General features: G+C 38.1%; 1 protein-coding gene across 2 annotated transcripts in view; it reads left to right on the top strand.

Moving 5' to 3' along the window:
* Positions 1-527: 527 nt before the first annotated feature.
* The window catches only part of LOC101165433 (unconventional myosin-X), a 39183-nt gene continuing 23078 nt past the window's right edge, over positions 528-16632 (top strand). The window contains exons 1-2 of one of the 2 annotated variants that reach the window (XM_011490258.3): positions 528-978; positions 10158-10256. In XM_011490258.3, the coding sequence (XP_011488560.1) occupies positions 958-978; positions 10158-10256 (120 nt within the window). In that variant the 5' untranslated portion in view covers positions 528-957. The remainder of the gene's footprint in view (positions 979-10157; positions 10257-16632) is intronic. The other variant, XM_020713463.2, reaches the window with a different exon arrangement.

Below are 16632 nucleotides of genomic sequence, written 5' to 3'. Positions count from 1 at the left end.
TCACAAATGCACACACTTCGATTCACAAAGCTTACAGCCCCTCACCTTTTTCCAAAGTCATTTTTTGTCTGCTCCTGATTCACAATGATTTGGATTACAAAGAAAATACTCAGAAACGTAGTTTTAATCCTAATTTTCTTAATAAATGTCCTCCATCATAAGAAAAATTCTACAAGAATAATATGTAAAAAAAACCCACCAAAAGCCTGATTTTTATTGGATTTAGACTAATAAACTCTCAAAGCAAAGAAATTTAGTCTGCAGGGAATAAAACAAAACTAAGTGAATCTACTTAAGTATTACTCAGGTTTTAAAAGCAAGTTTTAAATAACAGCTTGAGTGAAAAATGTCTTTAAATTGTTAAAGTTAAACATCAGCATCAATTATGAGTTTCATCAAATCGTTTAATTTTTAGAGTAAAATATTGAGGTTAAATGGCTATAAAGAAAAAGAGGAACCATTGAATATGGCTGCACTTGAGTTTATGTGCTGGTGGTTGCGTACACCGCCCCGCATCGGTGGGCTGCGTAAAAATCCCCCCTGCCTCTGGACTGGTTCCCTCTCAGACCCACGCACTCTACTCACACGCATGCATCCACACACAGAACAACACGCACACAAAAACCACTACGACCAAATTCTGGGCCATTCAACAGCAGCGGACCTGGACAGCCGCGCACACATCCTCGACGGATCCCCGGCGTGGACAATTTTGAATCTCCACATCAGCCTCTGTGGATTTCTGTCCGCGGGTTATCTTAGAGCACGCTGCTTTGGCGGTGATGAGGTGTGTTTGTGTAACTCAGAAAATCCTGATTCATTGAATGGAAAGCAGGAGCACTGAGACACCGCCACGTTTCCCACATCTTGCTCACCTTCTCATCGGTGAGGTTTGCGCAGCCGAGCCGGTGTCTGCGCTCTGCCGGGCCGGGCGCGCGTCATCAGGGAGGACCAAGGATGGAATCATTTTTCGCAGAGGTAAGCCATGGAGAATGTGAACCACTGTAACCAAGCTGAAAGCTCGTGTCAGATTATGCCTTCGCGCATCCGACAGTCTGATCTGGAAGGATGTGCGTATTTTATGCAAGATTCCCCCCCTGGTATTTTGGGAATTTGATTCACGCACGGATGTGGCAGGTGTTGCTTTGACTTCTAATCGTTTTCTGTATCACCAGAAATGAGTCGGATTTATGGATTTGCAGACCAAAACAACAAACACCTTCATTTTAATTCATTATCACCGCAGAGCATCAGGGCCCGGCAGCCGGCTTGGTGGATTAAATCCACGCAGATCTGCAGAAAAATTGGCCAAAAGGAGGGACGAGGTTTTTGCGTCTGTAAAGCTGGCTTTCGGATTAAAGACAGTCTGTTTTAGGTGGAGCAAGCAGCACCACGTCCACACACAAACCCATTCTGATGGCTTTACAGCGCCGTGGAGGGATGGAGATCCATGGGTGGGTTTGGCCCGGTATGGAAGAGTAAAGGGGGAGGGGGTGGCTCCTTGGTGCTAAAAGGAGGCGGAGGATTTGTCAGAAAATAGGATACAAAAAAAAAAAAAAAATTACTCTGCCAAACAATGTTATTGCATCTGTGAATTCTGATCTCTCCATGACTAAATCAGCAGAGTGGTGGGCATGTGCAGCCTAAATCAGACATGGTCACCTCCCTCAGGCAGTGCAAGCTTCCCAGCAGCCACTTGCTTCGCTATTTGTCCTGTTCACCATGCTCAGTTCTGTGTCATGCTCTCTAATTTCAGTTTCTATGTTCTCCAAGTTACTGTACCACCCCCCCCCCCCCCCATTGTAGGATAATCTGATATAGGTTAAACTGCCCCTCTCACACTCTCGCTGATGTCATGTGGCTATATGTGTGTGGTTTCATGCAGGGTGAGGTTACCCCTGCCTGTACATCAACCGCTTTCTTCTGGGAAGTATTCCCCATCTAACATCATTTTGTATCATCATTTAGAACAAAACTGCAACCGTCTCATTCTTTGCTTCATTTCCCATCAGTCTGTTTGTAAATTATATTGATCATGGCATTGATTAACTGACCACCAACCCCACAGCCCCCTCAGCAGACTGAAAGCCTCAGTGAGATCTGAAAATGGACTGATTTATTGAGTTATGGTGCTATGGCTTGCCATGCAGCAAGCTGCATATTTGATACCCAGAGTCTTCATGTGACGAGACGCAGTCTCTCCTCCTGGGAAGAGTCTGTCCAGTTTCTTTCTTCTATCATGAGTCCCTCCATCTCTCCAAAGACGTCTTTTACAGTTATTCTCTTAAATTCCCACTCTGATCATCTTTTGAGCTATTGTAGAGGCATTCCCAGTGGTCTTTTAATTATGATTATGCCATTTTTAGCAAAAATAGAGAAGCCTGTGTCATTTTCTAGGACAGTTTCAGCAGAGCACCAGGAGTTCCTGAGAAATTCGCTACAGGCTTTTTCCAACAGCACTCTTCATCTGCTCTTGATTCACAATGGTTTGAATAAAAAAACACGTACAAATGCAGTTTTAATCTTGATTTTCTTTATATATGTCTTCTATCATAAGAAAAAAAGCTACAAGAACTTGTTTAAAACACACAAAAAACAAAAATTTCTTTGGAGTGGGTCTTAACCAAGAAAGAAAGAGTGTCAGACAGTCAATAGTGTCAGGTTGGACTCCACAAGTTCTTATGGGTTGCAGCTCAGAGGTTTAGTCTCACTTACAGGACATTTAAAGAGGGGTAAAAATCAAACTAAGCCAATTCAGTCTAATCCTGGAAGGTTTATGCCCAAATTTGAAAAACAGTCATCTCTATTTGTTTACTCTCTAACCATAAGCAACTGCAAAACAACAATCTTAAGTAATGAGAGAATTTAAAATAAAGGAAATTGGAATAAAAATTAGAAATAGCTTCAGAAAGTTATTCTATAGGTATTAATATTGATCTTATATATCAGCAAAATTAGTTTATATGATAAAATATAACTGTTGGTTAATAGTTTACAGTATCATTCATTCAATAATCTGTAGTTTGGTGCATCAGCATGCCTTAAAAAGAAGATTACGGGCAAAAAGTAAACAGTTTTTTTTGGCTTGAATATATTCATTGCTGAGTGGCCACTGCATCACATAATGTATAAAAAGCCATTTGCATTGAGGTCTAGTTTTCAGCAGACAGGTTCCAAACCATGTAGTTTTTTATATGACATGGTTACTGCGTGAAGCAGTTCAGTGGAGGGAAGGAAGCAGCCACTGGAGGTGTGTGACCTATATTCACCAGCTCCAAACACATTTGTTCTGCTCAGGAGCTGCAGCCGCTCTGCCTCTCCCCCATACCCCTTCTTCTGATGCTCTCACTGCCTCTTAGTCCTGTTGCTCAGTTGTCGTCGTCTGATTTGTCGCTTAGTGCTACTTCCTTTATCCGTTTTCTGTCTCCAGTGCTCCATCTTCGGTTATCTTCTGCTATTTTGAAACGTTTTCTTGCTCCTCTCAAACATCAACACTGTTTCTTTCTTTTCAGAGTTGAATTCAGTTCATACTTTGTTGGTCTTTGAGGACACATCAGAGGTGCTGGCATCAGGCTTTTCTTCAGCAGAGTGTAGTGGTTCAGCAATTAAAGTATAAATACAAAAAGTGGGACATTTGAACCTTTGCAGACCAGTTGTGATAAATTTGATGCCACATGCACAACCCGAAGCAAAGGTTTCAGGTTTTTTGTTTTTTTTGCTTATCTGCCATTTTTACTAAGATTGCAGCACAACTAAATGCAATGCACAAAAAATAATAATAGTGTGGCAAAAAAAACGTTCAAAATTTCCTTTAAAAATGTGATTACCTGTACAGTTTTCTCTCATTTACATTCTAAAATTTACCCACAATAGGTGAAATCTGTGAAGTGAGATTATAGACATTTAAAGGCTGTGAAACTCCTCAGTACACACTTTATACACTTTTCTCAGACTAATTGAAACATTTTTACACTTAAAGCTCTCAAAGTTCAAACTTGTGCAGAAAAAATAGTATGAAATTGCAGCAAATATTAAATTTGATACAATTCAGTTTTACTTATATAGCCCGGGCTTCTCTAATTGTACAAAACATAAAATCTATTACAAAATACAATAGCTGATTGCTAAACTAAACTGAAAAGACTAAGTTAAACTGGGGATCCCTGCCCGGCTTAGACCCTTCTTCTTGGTAATGAAAAACTCCTAAAAAAAAACAATTCCAGGGGAAAAAAAGAAGACTCCTCAGGGATGTCCAGGAGGAGCGATCCTCTCCCAGGACGGACATTCAATGTACCAGAAGTGTTAAAGAAGAATTAGCTTATGTAACTCTACAACTACATGTTTGAATAGTGTAGCAGATGGGCTTCATCCAGTTGGGACTGGGGGACAGCTGGGGGCGTGAAATGAGCCAGAGGCAAGATCTGCTCAAGATCTACTCAGGATCTTAGATTTATGGATATATGGGAAGTTTAATGCATTTTGTACAAGAGATATGACACAGAGGAGATTGATCCACAAGGTCAATTGATTATAACATTATTTAGCAAATATAGTTAAAAGCAAAACATATTTGAACACAATGCTTTTGGTTTAAACTCTGACTCCCAGCATTCTCCACTGCTTAGAGAGTTAGAGGCTGTTGCCATGGTTTCCCCACTGTTGCCATGGAATCCTGTTGCCAGGGTGTTGGTGGGGGTGTAGACGGTTGACTGTATTTTAGGCAAAGATGAGAAAGAGAGCACGGTAATTAACAGGATTGTCTGAGAGAATTGGCACTTTCTGAACACAAAAGCGCACACGTGTTCACACGAAAGACCATTTACAGCTGCTCGCATCCAATGCTATTTTCACTTACTGTAATTCACCAGTTGACTCTGATTGGGTTCAGTTTGGATAAATCCCTCATTAGACTGTTTTAGAATTTACCAAAGGTTAAAAGGTCATTCATCCAAAGGTATAGATGTTTCAGGATAGTAGTAAAGCAGGGAAACAGGTGATTGTTGTTTAAAAGTCCTGTGTGTTTGTGGTGCAACAGTCTTTGGCCTCATATGGTTTCTACATGAAATGTGTCAGATAAGACTGCTGTCACTAAAGAATAATGTTATTTTGTGGTTAGGAAAGAGTTGCTGTGACTGATTATGCTGTATATTTAAAATATCTTAAATATGGCAAAAACATTTTATTTATGTTGCTTTAATGTTACTTGACCGTGATTTAAAAGAACGGTTGAAATTAGGTTAAGAACTTAATTTCTCTAAGAACCCTTGTAAAAACATGGAACATCAAATTCTACAAAGGACCACTGAGAATTGTTTTGGGTTGAGTTCGAGAAATGTTTTTTGATTTTTGCAGAATTTGGAAATACCTTCCCTTAGAGAATGCATCCTTCTGCAAAGAAACAGTTCATTTTTTTGGTTCTTATTCACTTGTCTATGCAGCAAATTTAAATATTTTCTTTATGATACAAATTTAATGAGCTGCAAGCCAGTAAATGATGCAAAAGGAGTAAAGGGAATTTTAGCAAAACTGTATCTTTATGACACTTTCACATTCATTAGGAGAGTTCTTTAGCTCATAGAACAAACAGTTTAGTTGCTCAATATTTCCTTTAAATATAAAGTCTAAATATACATTTGTTCTTTGTTTTTTTCAAAATTCTGTTTTCACCTCTAGATGTTTTTGTTTTTTTCCCTCTGCAAATCTGACTGGTGTTGTATTTTTATAGTGAGCTGGATGACATAGCTATTGCATTATTAATTAAAGTGGTTCTAAAAATAAAATTAATAATCTAAACTGTACAAAAAAACATAGTTAAAATATGGTTTGAATGATGAAGATATTCTTTAAAGACATCTGAGATTTTCATTATTAAACTGTGACTTTAAACCTTCATTTTTTTAAAACCTAGAACACTTTCTTTAACCTGCCTACAGTGTTAAAGTGTGCTATAATCTCAGTGACTGACAGATGTGACTTAAAAAAAACAGGCGGGTGACCCACCCACACATACACAAACAGATGTTACCGTCCTTCCAGCTGCCATAATCTGCCCAAAGCCGCCCTGCACGATTATATTATCACCTTAAATGGAATATTGCTGACATGGTACAGCTCTCTGACTCAGAATAATGGCACTGACCAAACTGATTAGTGGCAAGAGTATACAATTTGCAGTTATGTTTTATGTGAGACCCTCAGAAAAAAACACAGATACATCAAGAGGTAAGAAGATTTCTGGTTCTGGCAGAGAAGTATTAAAAATCTGGTAAATTATGTGCTCTTAAAGATTTTTCAAATGTTCAAAATAGTTACAAGCACCCTTTTTTCTGGATGTTTCCTCATGTAAAGAAAAAAATTAAGTTTCATTTTTAGAGGCCATCATGCGATCAACTTTTGTCGCTAAAAGCTGAATAGTAGCAGCTATTTTTTTCGATCGATTTAAGATTTTGTTCAAGTGAAAGATTCAAAGATTTAAAGACTCAAAGATAAAAATACAAGAAATATGACCTTTATCCGTCTTACACATCTATGACACAGCGTTTTAGCAAAGTTCTGCTCGTATTTGGTAAAAAACAGATGATTTCTGAATTGTAAAAGTTTTTTGTTACAATTTTGTCATTACTTTTTGTGGTATAATAACTTTTTAGGTAAAAGGAGACTTGCTGTTTAGACTTGTAAATCAAAACTAACCAGTTGTTTTTATTGCTTTTTACTGATTACTACACTAAATTTTAAGCTGTATTTGGACTAAAAGGTTGTTTTATAATATTATATTTTTATTAGTGCCAGTGTAAATCAAATTTATTTAAAAAAAGGGTTTTGTAATGAAACAGGACAGAGGACGGGAATTATATAGTTGTTATTTTTTTAAAGTTGTTTATAAACCAACTTTGTACAAAATGAATAAAAATGGGACTGGAAAAAGAGTGTAAGTGTTGTTACTGAAAGCAATTCTAGCAGTTGATTATGATAAATGATGTGATTACTTTTCTGTTCACTGCTTCACAAACAAAACCCTTAATATTTGGTTTTCTTAAAAGAAAGTGCACAAAAAAGTGAATAATTATCTGTTTCACATAGTTACATATCTTTTAAATATTTTTATTTACATTTTTAATGTTTTTATAGAGATTATTAAAAACGATTTCCCTTTATCAACAGTTTAAAATTTAACATAAAAAATGTTGGCATTGAATAACTCAGAAAAACAAGAAACACTAGTAGCAGAAAATAGTTACAGTCGGATTAACTTTGACCATTTTCTTTAGCATTTGTTGGCGTCGATGTAAACTGTAACGAGTGTCAGAAGTCAGAGCTCTGTCTCCCCCTCTGGTCACTTGGGAACTATATCCAGAGTAATGAATCTACTACATCTCCCAGCAACCCCCAGAACACAGTTTCTGGATGCCAAACACCTGACTTTAATTTGCAATCACTCACATTACACTTAAGCACTGCATTGAAGTATTGTTTGTGCCACTCTGCCTGCATTACCAAGAGTTATATCTGGACCGGATTTCCTGACCCTGGTTTATCTTTGACTCCATTTGTCTGCCGCCTGCCCCGAATCTCGCCTGGATCCTGACTACTCGTGTTCCTCTCTGATGCTCCCATGTTCGTTATTGATCCCTACCTGCCTGACCATGATTTGGCTTTGTGGACTTTTAGCTGAGCTAATATACCTGCTGCAGTTGGAACCAGCCATCTGCCTGTTTTGTGGCAGAGGCCTGCAATCACGCATTTTCATCTGTACTGACAGCTTTTAGGCCTTTAGTTATAAATATGTTTAAATAGATAAAATAAAACACGTGATAATAAATGCACACTCTTTTAAACACTTTTAAAAATATTTTAGAATTTTGTTCTTAGTTGTATCTTTAAAAACAACTTTTTAAAGGTGTTACAAACTCTTGAGAACATGAACATGAGATGAAAAACCACTAGAAAGTAAAAGATCAATGAGTTCATGTGTTTTTATTAGTTTGAATATACATGCAAAATAAGATTTTACTTTTATTCAACCAGGTTAAAGCATTGTCTACTGTCTGGGAAATGCTCAGAACAAGACAATGGAGCTGAAGACCTAAGAGGACCTTCGCTAATTTGAAAAATTTGTGATGTCTATACATTTGATAGATCCAATTGCAAAAAAAGGATGGATATTCGACGCTGATGACTTCTGCTGTCTGTCTTGGTCTGCAATTGAATAGTAGCGGGGGCATTTGACACCCAAAGGAGACAGGAGGGATATGAATGACTGTTTTGGTGGATGCAGTTTGTGATGATACCAGGTTGTTTATAACCCCCAGTCTTCCCATCACCTTGTTTTTTCCATCAGTCTGGCAATGGGGAACTATTTTTCTGAGATAATAAATAAAAGACGTTTTTTTTTTTGGACCTATATAACCTTTTTTGTTTTACAATGAGCCTTTCTTAAAGCTGATGCTAAGAAACCAGAATTGGTGGATTTGATAAGGGTCAAAGGTTAATTTATCTTGTTAAACCAGGATCTGATGTAGTAATTGTGAACGTGAGCACAGGCCTCAGGGCTGTAGATATTATCAGATCAGTGTGATGACCCAGAGTGCTGGAATCTCCAGAGTTCATTATGAGTCTGAACAAATGCAGAGAAGAAGAAGGTATTTATATCTTTCATGGTAAATTGTTCATTCAAAGAGACTCCAACATATTTACTCGGAAGGTGAGCTTGTTCCTATTGATTCTAAGTACTCTGCTTGATACCATAAATGGTCTGTGTAGGTGAATTTATTTCCCTAAATTTGTGTTATGCTGGGTGTTTTATTGAGAAAGCTCTTAATAACCTTTTTTTAATGCCCCTAAATCAGATGAAAACATCTGGAGTATATTTAGGCATCACTGAGGAGATCATGTCTAAGAAACTTCATTTAAGTTAGTTTTCTTTTCCATTTCCCTGCAATTCTTTACAATTACTCATCATGGTTCCTTACATAGTGACTTACCTTCACCAGATCTTCATATCGTCTTATATAGACCTGACTTACTCACTAATAAATGAAAATGATTAAAATAAGAACCTGGTTCATTTCAAAATAATTCCAGTCACGGTCAAAATAAAAGATATAGATAAAAGGCAGTCCACAAGATTCATTGATATGTTTTTTCTTTAACCATAATTGATATTTTTATTTATTATTTCTTGTATTTCTGTAAACAAATACTGTTTTTTTTAATAAATGTAATAGGTTTGGATTAAATTGAAACAAGGGGCTTGATAAGTTGTTAAACTTCATCCAAAGCCATTTTCAAACTTTGCATATTGACATTTATCGTTCTACTTTGTTTATGATGTTTTTACTTTATCAGTTTGAAAGAACAAAACACATGAACTGGATAAAAAAAAATAATTAAACTGTGAAAAAATATACTGAAATGAACTGTGGAAGCCATAAATGGCTTTTTGCTTTTCATGAGAGCATAAATAACTTTAATATTAAATTTTACTTTAAATTACTTGTTTTAATCAAAAATCATCAATCATTTGCTTTTATAGGTTTTACGACCTTGATTATTTTTGTATAAATAAATACTTGATGTGGTAACAAGTCTTAATGTTTGATCATGCACAGTGACTGGCTGGACAAATGCAGATACTGAGCACAAAATGGAGCTAAAGACTCGGTGATCCTGCAGGGTCTAACTGGTCCAACTCTGGTTATCTTTTCCTTTCCAGCCCCTACAATTGTTGGAAGAATTCAATTCCTGTGATTAAAGAGCTGCACAAATTTCAGTTCTCGCCCCATTGTTGCTTCAGATGCATTCAGATTTACAGCTTTCTATTAATCATATCTGTCTGCATTCACCCCAGTCGTTTGAAAGCATGAAAGCTTTGTTGTAATTACTTGCCACTGGAGCCTGTGCACCATCTCCTGCCTTAAGTAACACGGGCGGTTATCAGACAGACGGATTGCACTAAAGCAGAGACTCAGCTATTTATTTAAAAAAACAAAACAACCTCCACACTGATTTTTCTCGCCTGCCATCCACGCTTTCAGCTGAGGAGCCCTCAAAGCTCTCTGGTGAGCAGAGATGTTGAGGCATAACTGAACAAGGATGACTTATTTGTAGTGGTTCCACTACTTAACCTCAGTGTGTTGTTCTGTGCTTGTGTGATTCAGGGTACCCGTGTTTGGGTCAGAGAGAAGGAGCAGTTTCTTCCTGCAACTGTGAACTCCTGTGGAGATGGAACGCTTGTGGTCACCACTGATTATGGAGAGGTAAGAAAAACATGTAGACTTATAAAATCTTTTTTTTTTAAATAAAAGAAGAAGAAGTGACATTGTCAGTAAAGTATAAAATAATGGCTGATGCCATCTTTTAGAAATTGTTGCACTTAGACATGCTGTGAAGAACAGGTTTGATTTAAGCATGGAATTAAATGTTTTTTGAGTTGACTGATCCATATCAAAAGAGTCACATTTGTAGATACATTATAGATGTTGCAGGTTTTTCAGGCCTGTGAAGAGTCGTACAGAGGAGTAGTGACATCATAAGGTGATGTGTCTTGTAGTTTCCTCCAGGCTCTTGTGACCATCATGGAAATGGAATGTACGATTGTTGTAGCCGCCATTATTGTCACTATGTCACATGATTTAGTGCAGTGTTTTTCTACCCTTTTTGAGCCAAGGCACACTTTATCCTTGACAAAAATCCTGCGGCACACCAGCATCCAAAAATTAAAAATGAGAACTTCTATAGTCTGTATTGATGGACACTCCCTCCACAAGCTCACATGCATTTTTGTGATAATTGTGGCAGAAAAAGCTGGCAGTTGCAGCTGTTTTTTTCTAAAAATTGTAAAAAAGTTAAGTTAGTTTTCTGTAATAATTTTCAACTAAATTATTTGAAATGTTACCCTGGTAGTTGTTTTTCCCTTTCAGTTTATTAACATGCAATTTTATGTTACCTCACAAAAACACAAATATTATCTTTCTAAATAGTTATATTATTAATTAATAATATGATATTATTAATAGAATCAAATAAACACAAAGAAAAAGTATTTTACAATTTTTCATATTCCTAAATAATCAGTGTTTTATCAGGGCCTGTTTGGATGAACAAAGAGCTGATATCCTGGAGATGGTAAATGTTCTAGATCAGTGAATGGATTAATTCCTACGGTACACCTGACCATCTCCCACTGGGACACTGGTTGAAAAACACTGATTTAGTGCACCTGTTCACCTGCAGGTTGGGTCTTTTGTGGTGGTTTGTGAATGGAGAGGATGGGTAGGTCCTGGTAGTTCTTGTTGACTGCTTCATTTAACACATTCACCTGGAATAATTTTAAAAACGTTGAAATGATCTATTATTGTTATATATTTTTTATGCTAAAGAACAAATAAAAGAAATTTGTTGGACAAGGAGTATTTTGTTTATTTAAGCCGTTACAAACAATGTACCTGCCAAAGCGTGGCAAGCAGAAAAGCATTTTCTGTACCGCTTTGTCCCTTTCGGGGTCACAGGGGTGCTGGAGCCTATCCCGGCCACTTGTGGGTGAAGGCAGGGGACAACTGGACAGGTTGCCAGTCTGTCGCAGGGTAGAATGTCCACAATCACACACCCATTCACTGTCATACTCACACCTATGGACAATTTAGAGTTGCCAATTAACCTATGAAGCACATTTTTGGACGGTGGGAGGAAGCTGGAGATCCTGGAGAGTACCCACACATACACAGGGAGAACATGCAAACTCCACACAGAAAAGTCCCCCAGCTGGGACTTGAACCAGGAGCCTTCTTGCTGTGAGGTAAGAGCGCTAACCACTGCGCCACCGTGCAGCCTCACAATTGTCATGTGTGTGGTAAATATATTGTGAAGTATTTGTGAGGAATTGCAAGCACTTGTGAAGTACAGGTGATGCTGTTGAACGGTACTCTTACGCCACACTCTAGTCATTGTGGGGTGCGCCTACTGGCTCCTTAAGGATTATGTTCAAATGCTGCACACCCGTGGTGTGCATGTAAATGCCTATAGAGTACCCGCACAAACTATACTTTGATTATCTAATTTCCTCATTTCTAACATTTGGGCAGCAAGCACAGAGTTCTCACTAGGAACCCAAGGAGCACACACTCATTGCTGAAATAATGCTAACGAGCCCCATGCGCAGGTTTTAAGGGTAAGGTTGAAAAAATGAAAACACAAACAACAAAACAAACTGCATAAACATTTTTACCCCACGGGCTCGCTGAGCGGTCCGTGATCTAAAAATTTTATTTGAGCCACCCACATGTCCATGTTTGCCCATTTTTCACCCACATTAAGACTATATCCACCTGTAAGGGCAGTTGTGGCAAAGGTGTAACTGATTGCAAGAACAGATATTTGGAAAACACAGTTAAACTGAAATGCTGAGTGATAGCTAAAGTGGTTGTTTGCAGGTAATTATCTTTAACATGGTGTTATGGAAAGGTCAGACTAAAGGGGAAACAGCTGTGCAGGTTCATCCTCTAAGAGCTATATCGATAGAAACTTCTCAAGATGCCCCGCTTTCCTCTTCTTCCTCCATATCTTTATCCTCCTACACATGCAGAATTAATCTCTGTGCATTCAGCCCAGGGAAAACAAACATACAACATTGTGGGACTGAAAAAAGATGCTCTTAGTGTGGCTGGCAACCATTGACTTCCTGTCAAAAATAAAATGGTTGAAGCAAAAGTTTGAATTCTCTTTAAGTGTGTGCTAACACAGTCTGTTTGAACACAGATTCTTTGGTTGTCATGTTTTTTTAATGTTGGAGGAGTTTGGCTCACACATGTCCATGCGCTCCAGTTGGCAGGATTTGAGGATGGACCTATAAATAGTCATTATTCTTTTGCAGGATTTGAAGAACCACATTCTCCCTTTACGCCCCAAAGAGCCAAGAATCCAATGGCTCCCAGTTCCTGTTGTCATTCTAGGTACATATTCTGCTGTAAAAGCCCCCCCCCCCCCCCCCCCCAATGCTTAATTCAGCAGATGCATTGGCGCTCTTTGGTGATACAACAGGGACAGACAGGCAATTCCCTAAAATAGAAGTTACAGGAACCAGCGTTCTCTTTGCTCTGGATTATGAACTGCCCAGCCCCCACCCAGCTCCGTCTGCCTCTTTTACTCTTCCTCTCTGCTGGCTGTTGCTGTTTAAATGTTGCCGCTGTAGGAGATGGTAAATATTTGATGGGGAATAAGCATAATTTGGGGGTGGGGGGTGTTCTGGTGCTTTTCATAAGTAGCTGCCGCTCATTCCCAAAATTCTCTGTTAGTTCACCTTTCCCACGAATCTGTTACAATTTAACTTTAAGTTTAACTTAAATTTTCATGGTAAAAATCAGGTTTTATTGTCACTTTATTTCTCATTTTCTTCAGTCCTACAAAGTTGTCCGTATAGTCTATTGGGTTGATTGTGTAAAAAATGACCCGATTTCAACAAAATATACAAAATACACAAAATATTAAGATAGTCTAATTAGACGATAAATTTAACCCTTTCCATACATGCAAAATGCATGTTTTCATTTGCTTCTATTGCCACTTATCTCTCCATAGGATTAAAGTCCCTCTCCGATCATCTTTTGAGCCATTTTTTTTAACTTGTCCTGTCCAACAGCTAAGCAAACAGATGAGAGCTGAAAGCCTTTTGTGTTGGACATATTTTACTTTTCTGGCCAGGACCAGAACCCACACCACCGGGACACGGACACCCCCTGGCTAAGATGTGATATGATCCCCGGCTCCCGGTCTTGCCAGATAGCTTAGGGATCCCTCTCCCTGCGTGGAGAGAGGGCCACCGGGGCCCAGGAAGTCAGCACCCCAGGGACAGGGCCGCTGTGATAGAGGCCCTCGGTTCCCTCTGCCAGGGATGGGGCAGAGGACAGAATATCAGAAGTCCCTCTTCCTTGTGTGATGGATGTGTGTTAGTGAGTGTGTATGTTCGCGTGTATGGGTGTGTATTTGTGTATTTGAGGCATTTTAAAAGCATTCCCAGAATGGAGTGACGCTTGTGGCCTGCCCAGTCACAATTACATTTTTTTTCCGACACCATTTTTTCATCATTTAAATTCACCACGATTTACATAAAGAAAAACTCAGAAATGCAATTTTAATCTTAATTCTCTTAACATATGTCATCTATCATAAGAAAATGCCACAAGAACTTGCTAAAACACAAAAAACACAATTTCTATTTAAAGCTTTGGTCTTCTGGGCGTGGTGCTGGGGTGTGAGTTCCCACCTACACTTCAATATTCTGTCACATCTTTGAACGTTCTAATAGACACACTGATTTCGCTACATACATGCGCTTGCTCAGCTTTGCTAGAATGAGTTATGAGGTATGAAATATGCATGGTACACATATGTGTGTCAGAATGTATGTCGTATGTGTCGGTCTGCTTAAACATGTGTACGCAGGTTTGTGTGGCCGGTGATCATTTGTGTGCTTATTTTTGTCTGCATAGACAATTGAGTGTGTGTGTTTGTGCACAAATATCCCCATACAACAATAGAGTTTTCAGTATAAGGAAAAGTAAACTGTAGAAAGTAAAATTACTGTCCATGTTATTATTCTTTAACTAAAGTTGATTTTGATTGGATTGAACTACAACAGGACATCATTGTCTGTCATAGAAAGAGCTGCTTGATGCTGTGGATGAAGAGTTCTTCCTGCAAATTTTTGAACCGTTCTACTTTTTTTTCAGTGTTTTTTTTTTTCAGTGCCACTCTCATGCAGTACAAGTGCACGTACTTTGAATTTGAAATTAGTCTTTTATTTTTTTGTCTGACCTGGATTTCAAAAGCTTGCATTAAAGCTGCAGTAAAGGCTGGAATGAGCGGAGAAACAGCTGCAGGGATGCATTACTTTGTACTCATAAAAAAATATATAGAGAAAAAAGAAAAAAATAAGTTCAGAGCTCCTCTCTCAGTTTAAGACATTGATGCTAACATTTATGAGTTTACAGGAAGATTTATTTGACCTTCTGTGAGATAGTGCCTCATTAATGAGCTTTATAGGTACCAACAATGTAATAAAATAATATTTTGAATACATTTTTAATGTCGTTTGATTATGTCTCTTGTCCAATGTTAATCACAGTATTCAGAGAAGCTTGTCACTTTAGCTTTTGAGTTTTCCCCACAGCACTAGGTCTCCATTATGCTTTGAACTGAGGGATTATATTACTCCATGAACCTGAGTGTTCCCCGTTATTAATCCGACACACAGTGGTCTGACAGATCAGACCCAAGGTCAGTGAGGAGGACTGCAGGTGCACACAGTTCTGTGTGATACTGTATCTGCTCTGCTCTGGTGAACAGAATATGTAGGCCACTGTGCTGGCAGCTCTCTTTTCGCTCCCTCTCCAGTTTTATCTCTCGTCACATTTGCTGCGGCTAACATGCAGTCAGATGAGGAGGCTTGTCTCCCCTGGCTCTGCTCCTGAATCATGCAAAGCAGCTTCAGCTCAGACATCAAAGAGCATTGCAGAAAGATTGCATGGGCTGCACCGTAATGTACGTGTGACTTTAAAAAAAAGAGCCAGTAGGGCACAGGAAAGGTCTTACAGGAAACCACAGAAAATAACAAAACAAAAGCAGATTGAAATGTTTTTGATTTTTGTTGGTGAACAAAAAAGAAATCCAACAGGAACTAATTGGTTTAAAGGTAAAAACCTATAGGGCTTGCTTCTGCAATGTCTGTAAAAAATAAGTTGCTTAATATTTTACATTGTCCAATAAAAGAGGAAGGGTGGAGAGTATGGCATAACGTGCTGATAACTTTGGCATAAGGAAAAAAATCTGCTAAATTATCAACCTATCACCGCAAATACTGTGTTCGTAAAAGAATAGAAATGCATTCTCACTGAAAGACTCTAAGTTAAAGATGATAAAATTTATAAAATCACCTAATCAAGTAGTTTTTTATTTAGATTTTCAGCATCCTGTCTAAAAGGTTTATTTTTTTTGTGTGCACAACACTGCCTCTTGGTCTTTTGGAGCATCAATCCAAAATCTGCGTATTTAAAAAAAAATATTAAACACGTATTATGACACACAGCTAAAAGGCAAATCTTTTCTTTTATTTTTCCTAAACTGTCAACATCATCTTTTCTGTTCTCCTGCGTGATTAATTATTTAAAAATCTGTGCTCCATTTACACACTCAAACCTAAAGTGTGAAGAACATGGACTACAGCACAGTTTTAGTCATACTGACTGACTGTGTGCAGTGAAAACCCAATGTGTTAAAACCCATCAGAGAGTAAACAGTGGAGACACTTGCACAACTTTTTTTTCCATATTTTTTTAATAGCTGCTTCTGCAATTCTAGATCTCATTTTTCCTACTCTTTCTCATACAAAACAAAACGTTAACTAGTCATGTTTATTTTTTCATTTGTGGCAAATGTTTCATGCAAGCATTCTAAAATCTGCTAATACGTTTGGGTTTTGTCATAAACCACTCAGTGGCCTTATGGTAGACTGTCTGCCCTGAGACTAGAAGGTTGTGAGTTCTAATCCATGGTCAAGTCATATATAAGACTAAAAATGGGATGTAATGCCTCCAAGCTTGACATACAGCATTAAGGGGTTTATGAGGATTTAACCACCAT

Source organism: Oryzias latipes, chromosome 22 (assembly GCF_002234675.1).
Source record: "Oryzias latipes chromosome 22, ASM223467v1".
In the NCBI taxonomy this organism is placed as follows: Eukaryota; Metazoa; Chordata; class Actinopteri; order Beloniformes; family Adrianichthyidae; genus Oryzias; species Oryzias latipes.
This window is presented reverse-complemented; position numbering and strand designations above follow the sequence as displayed.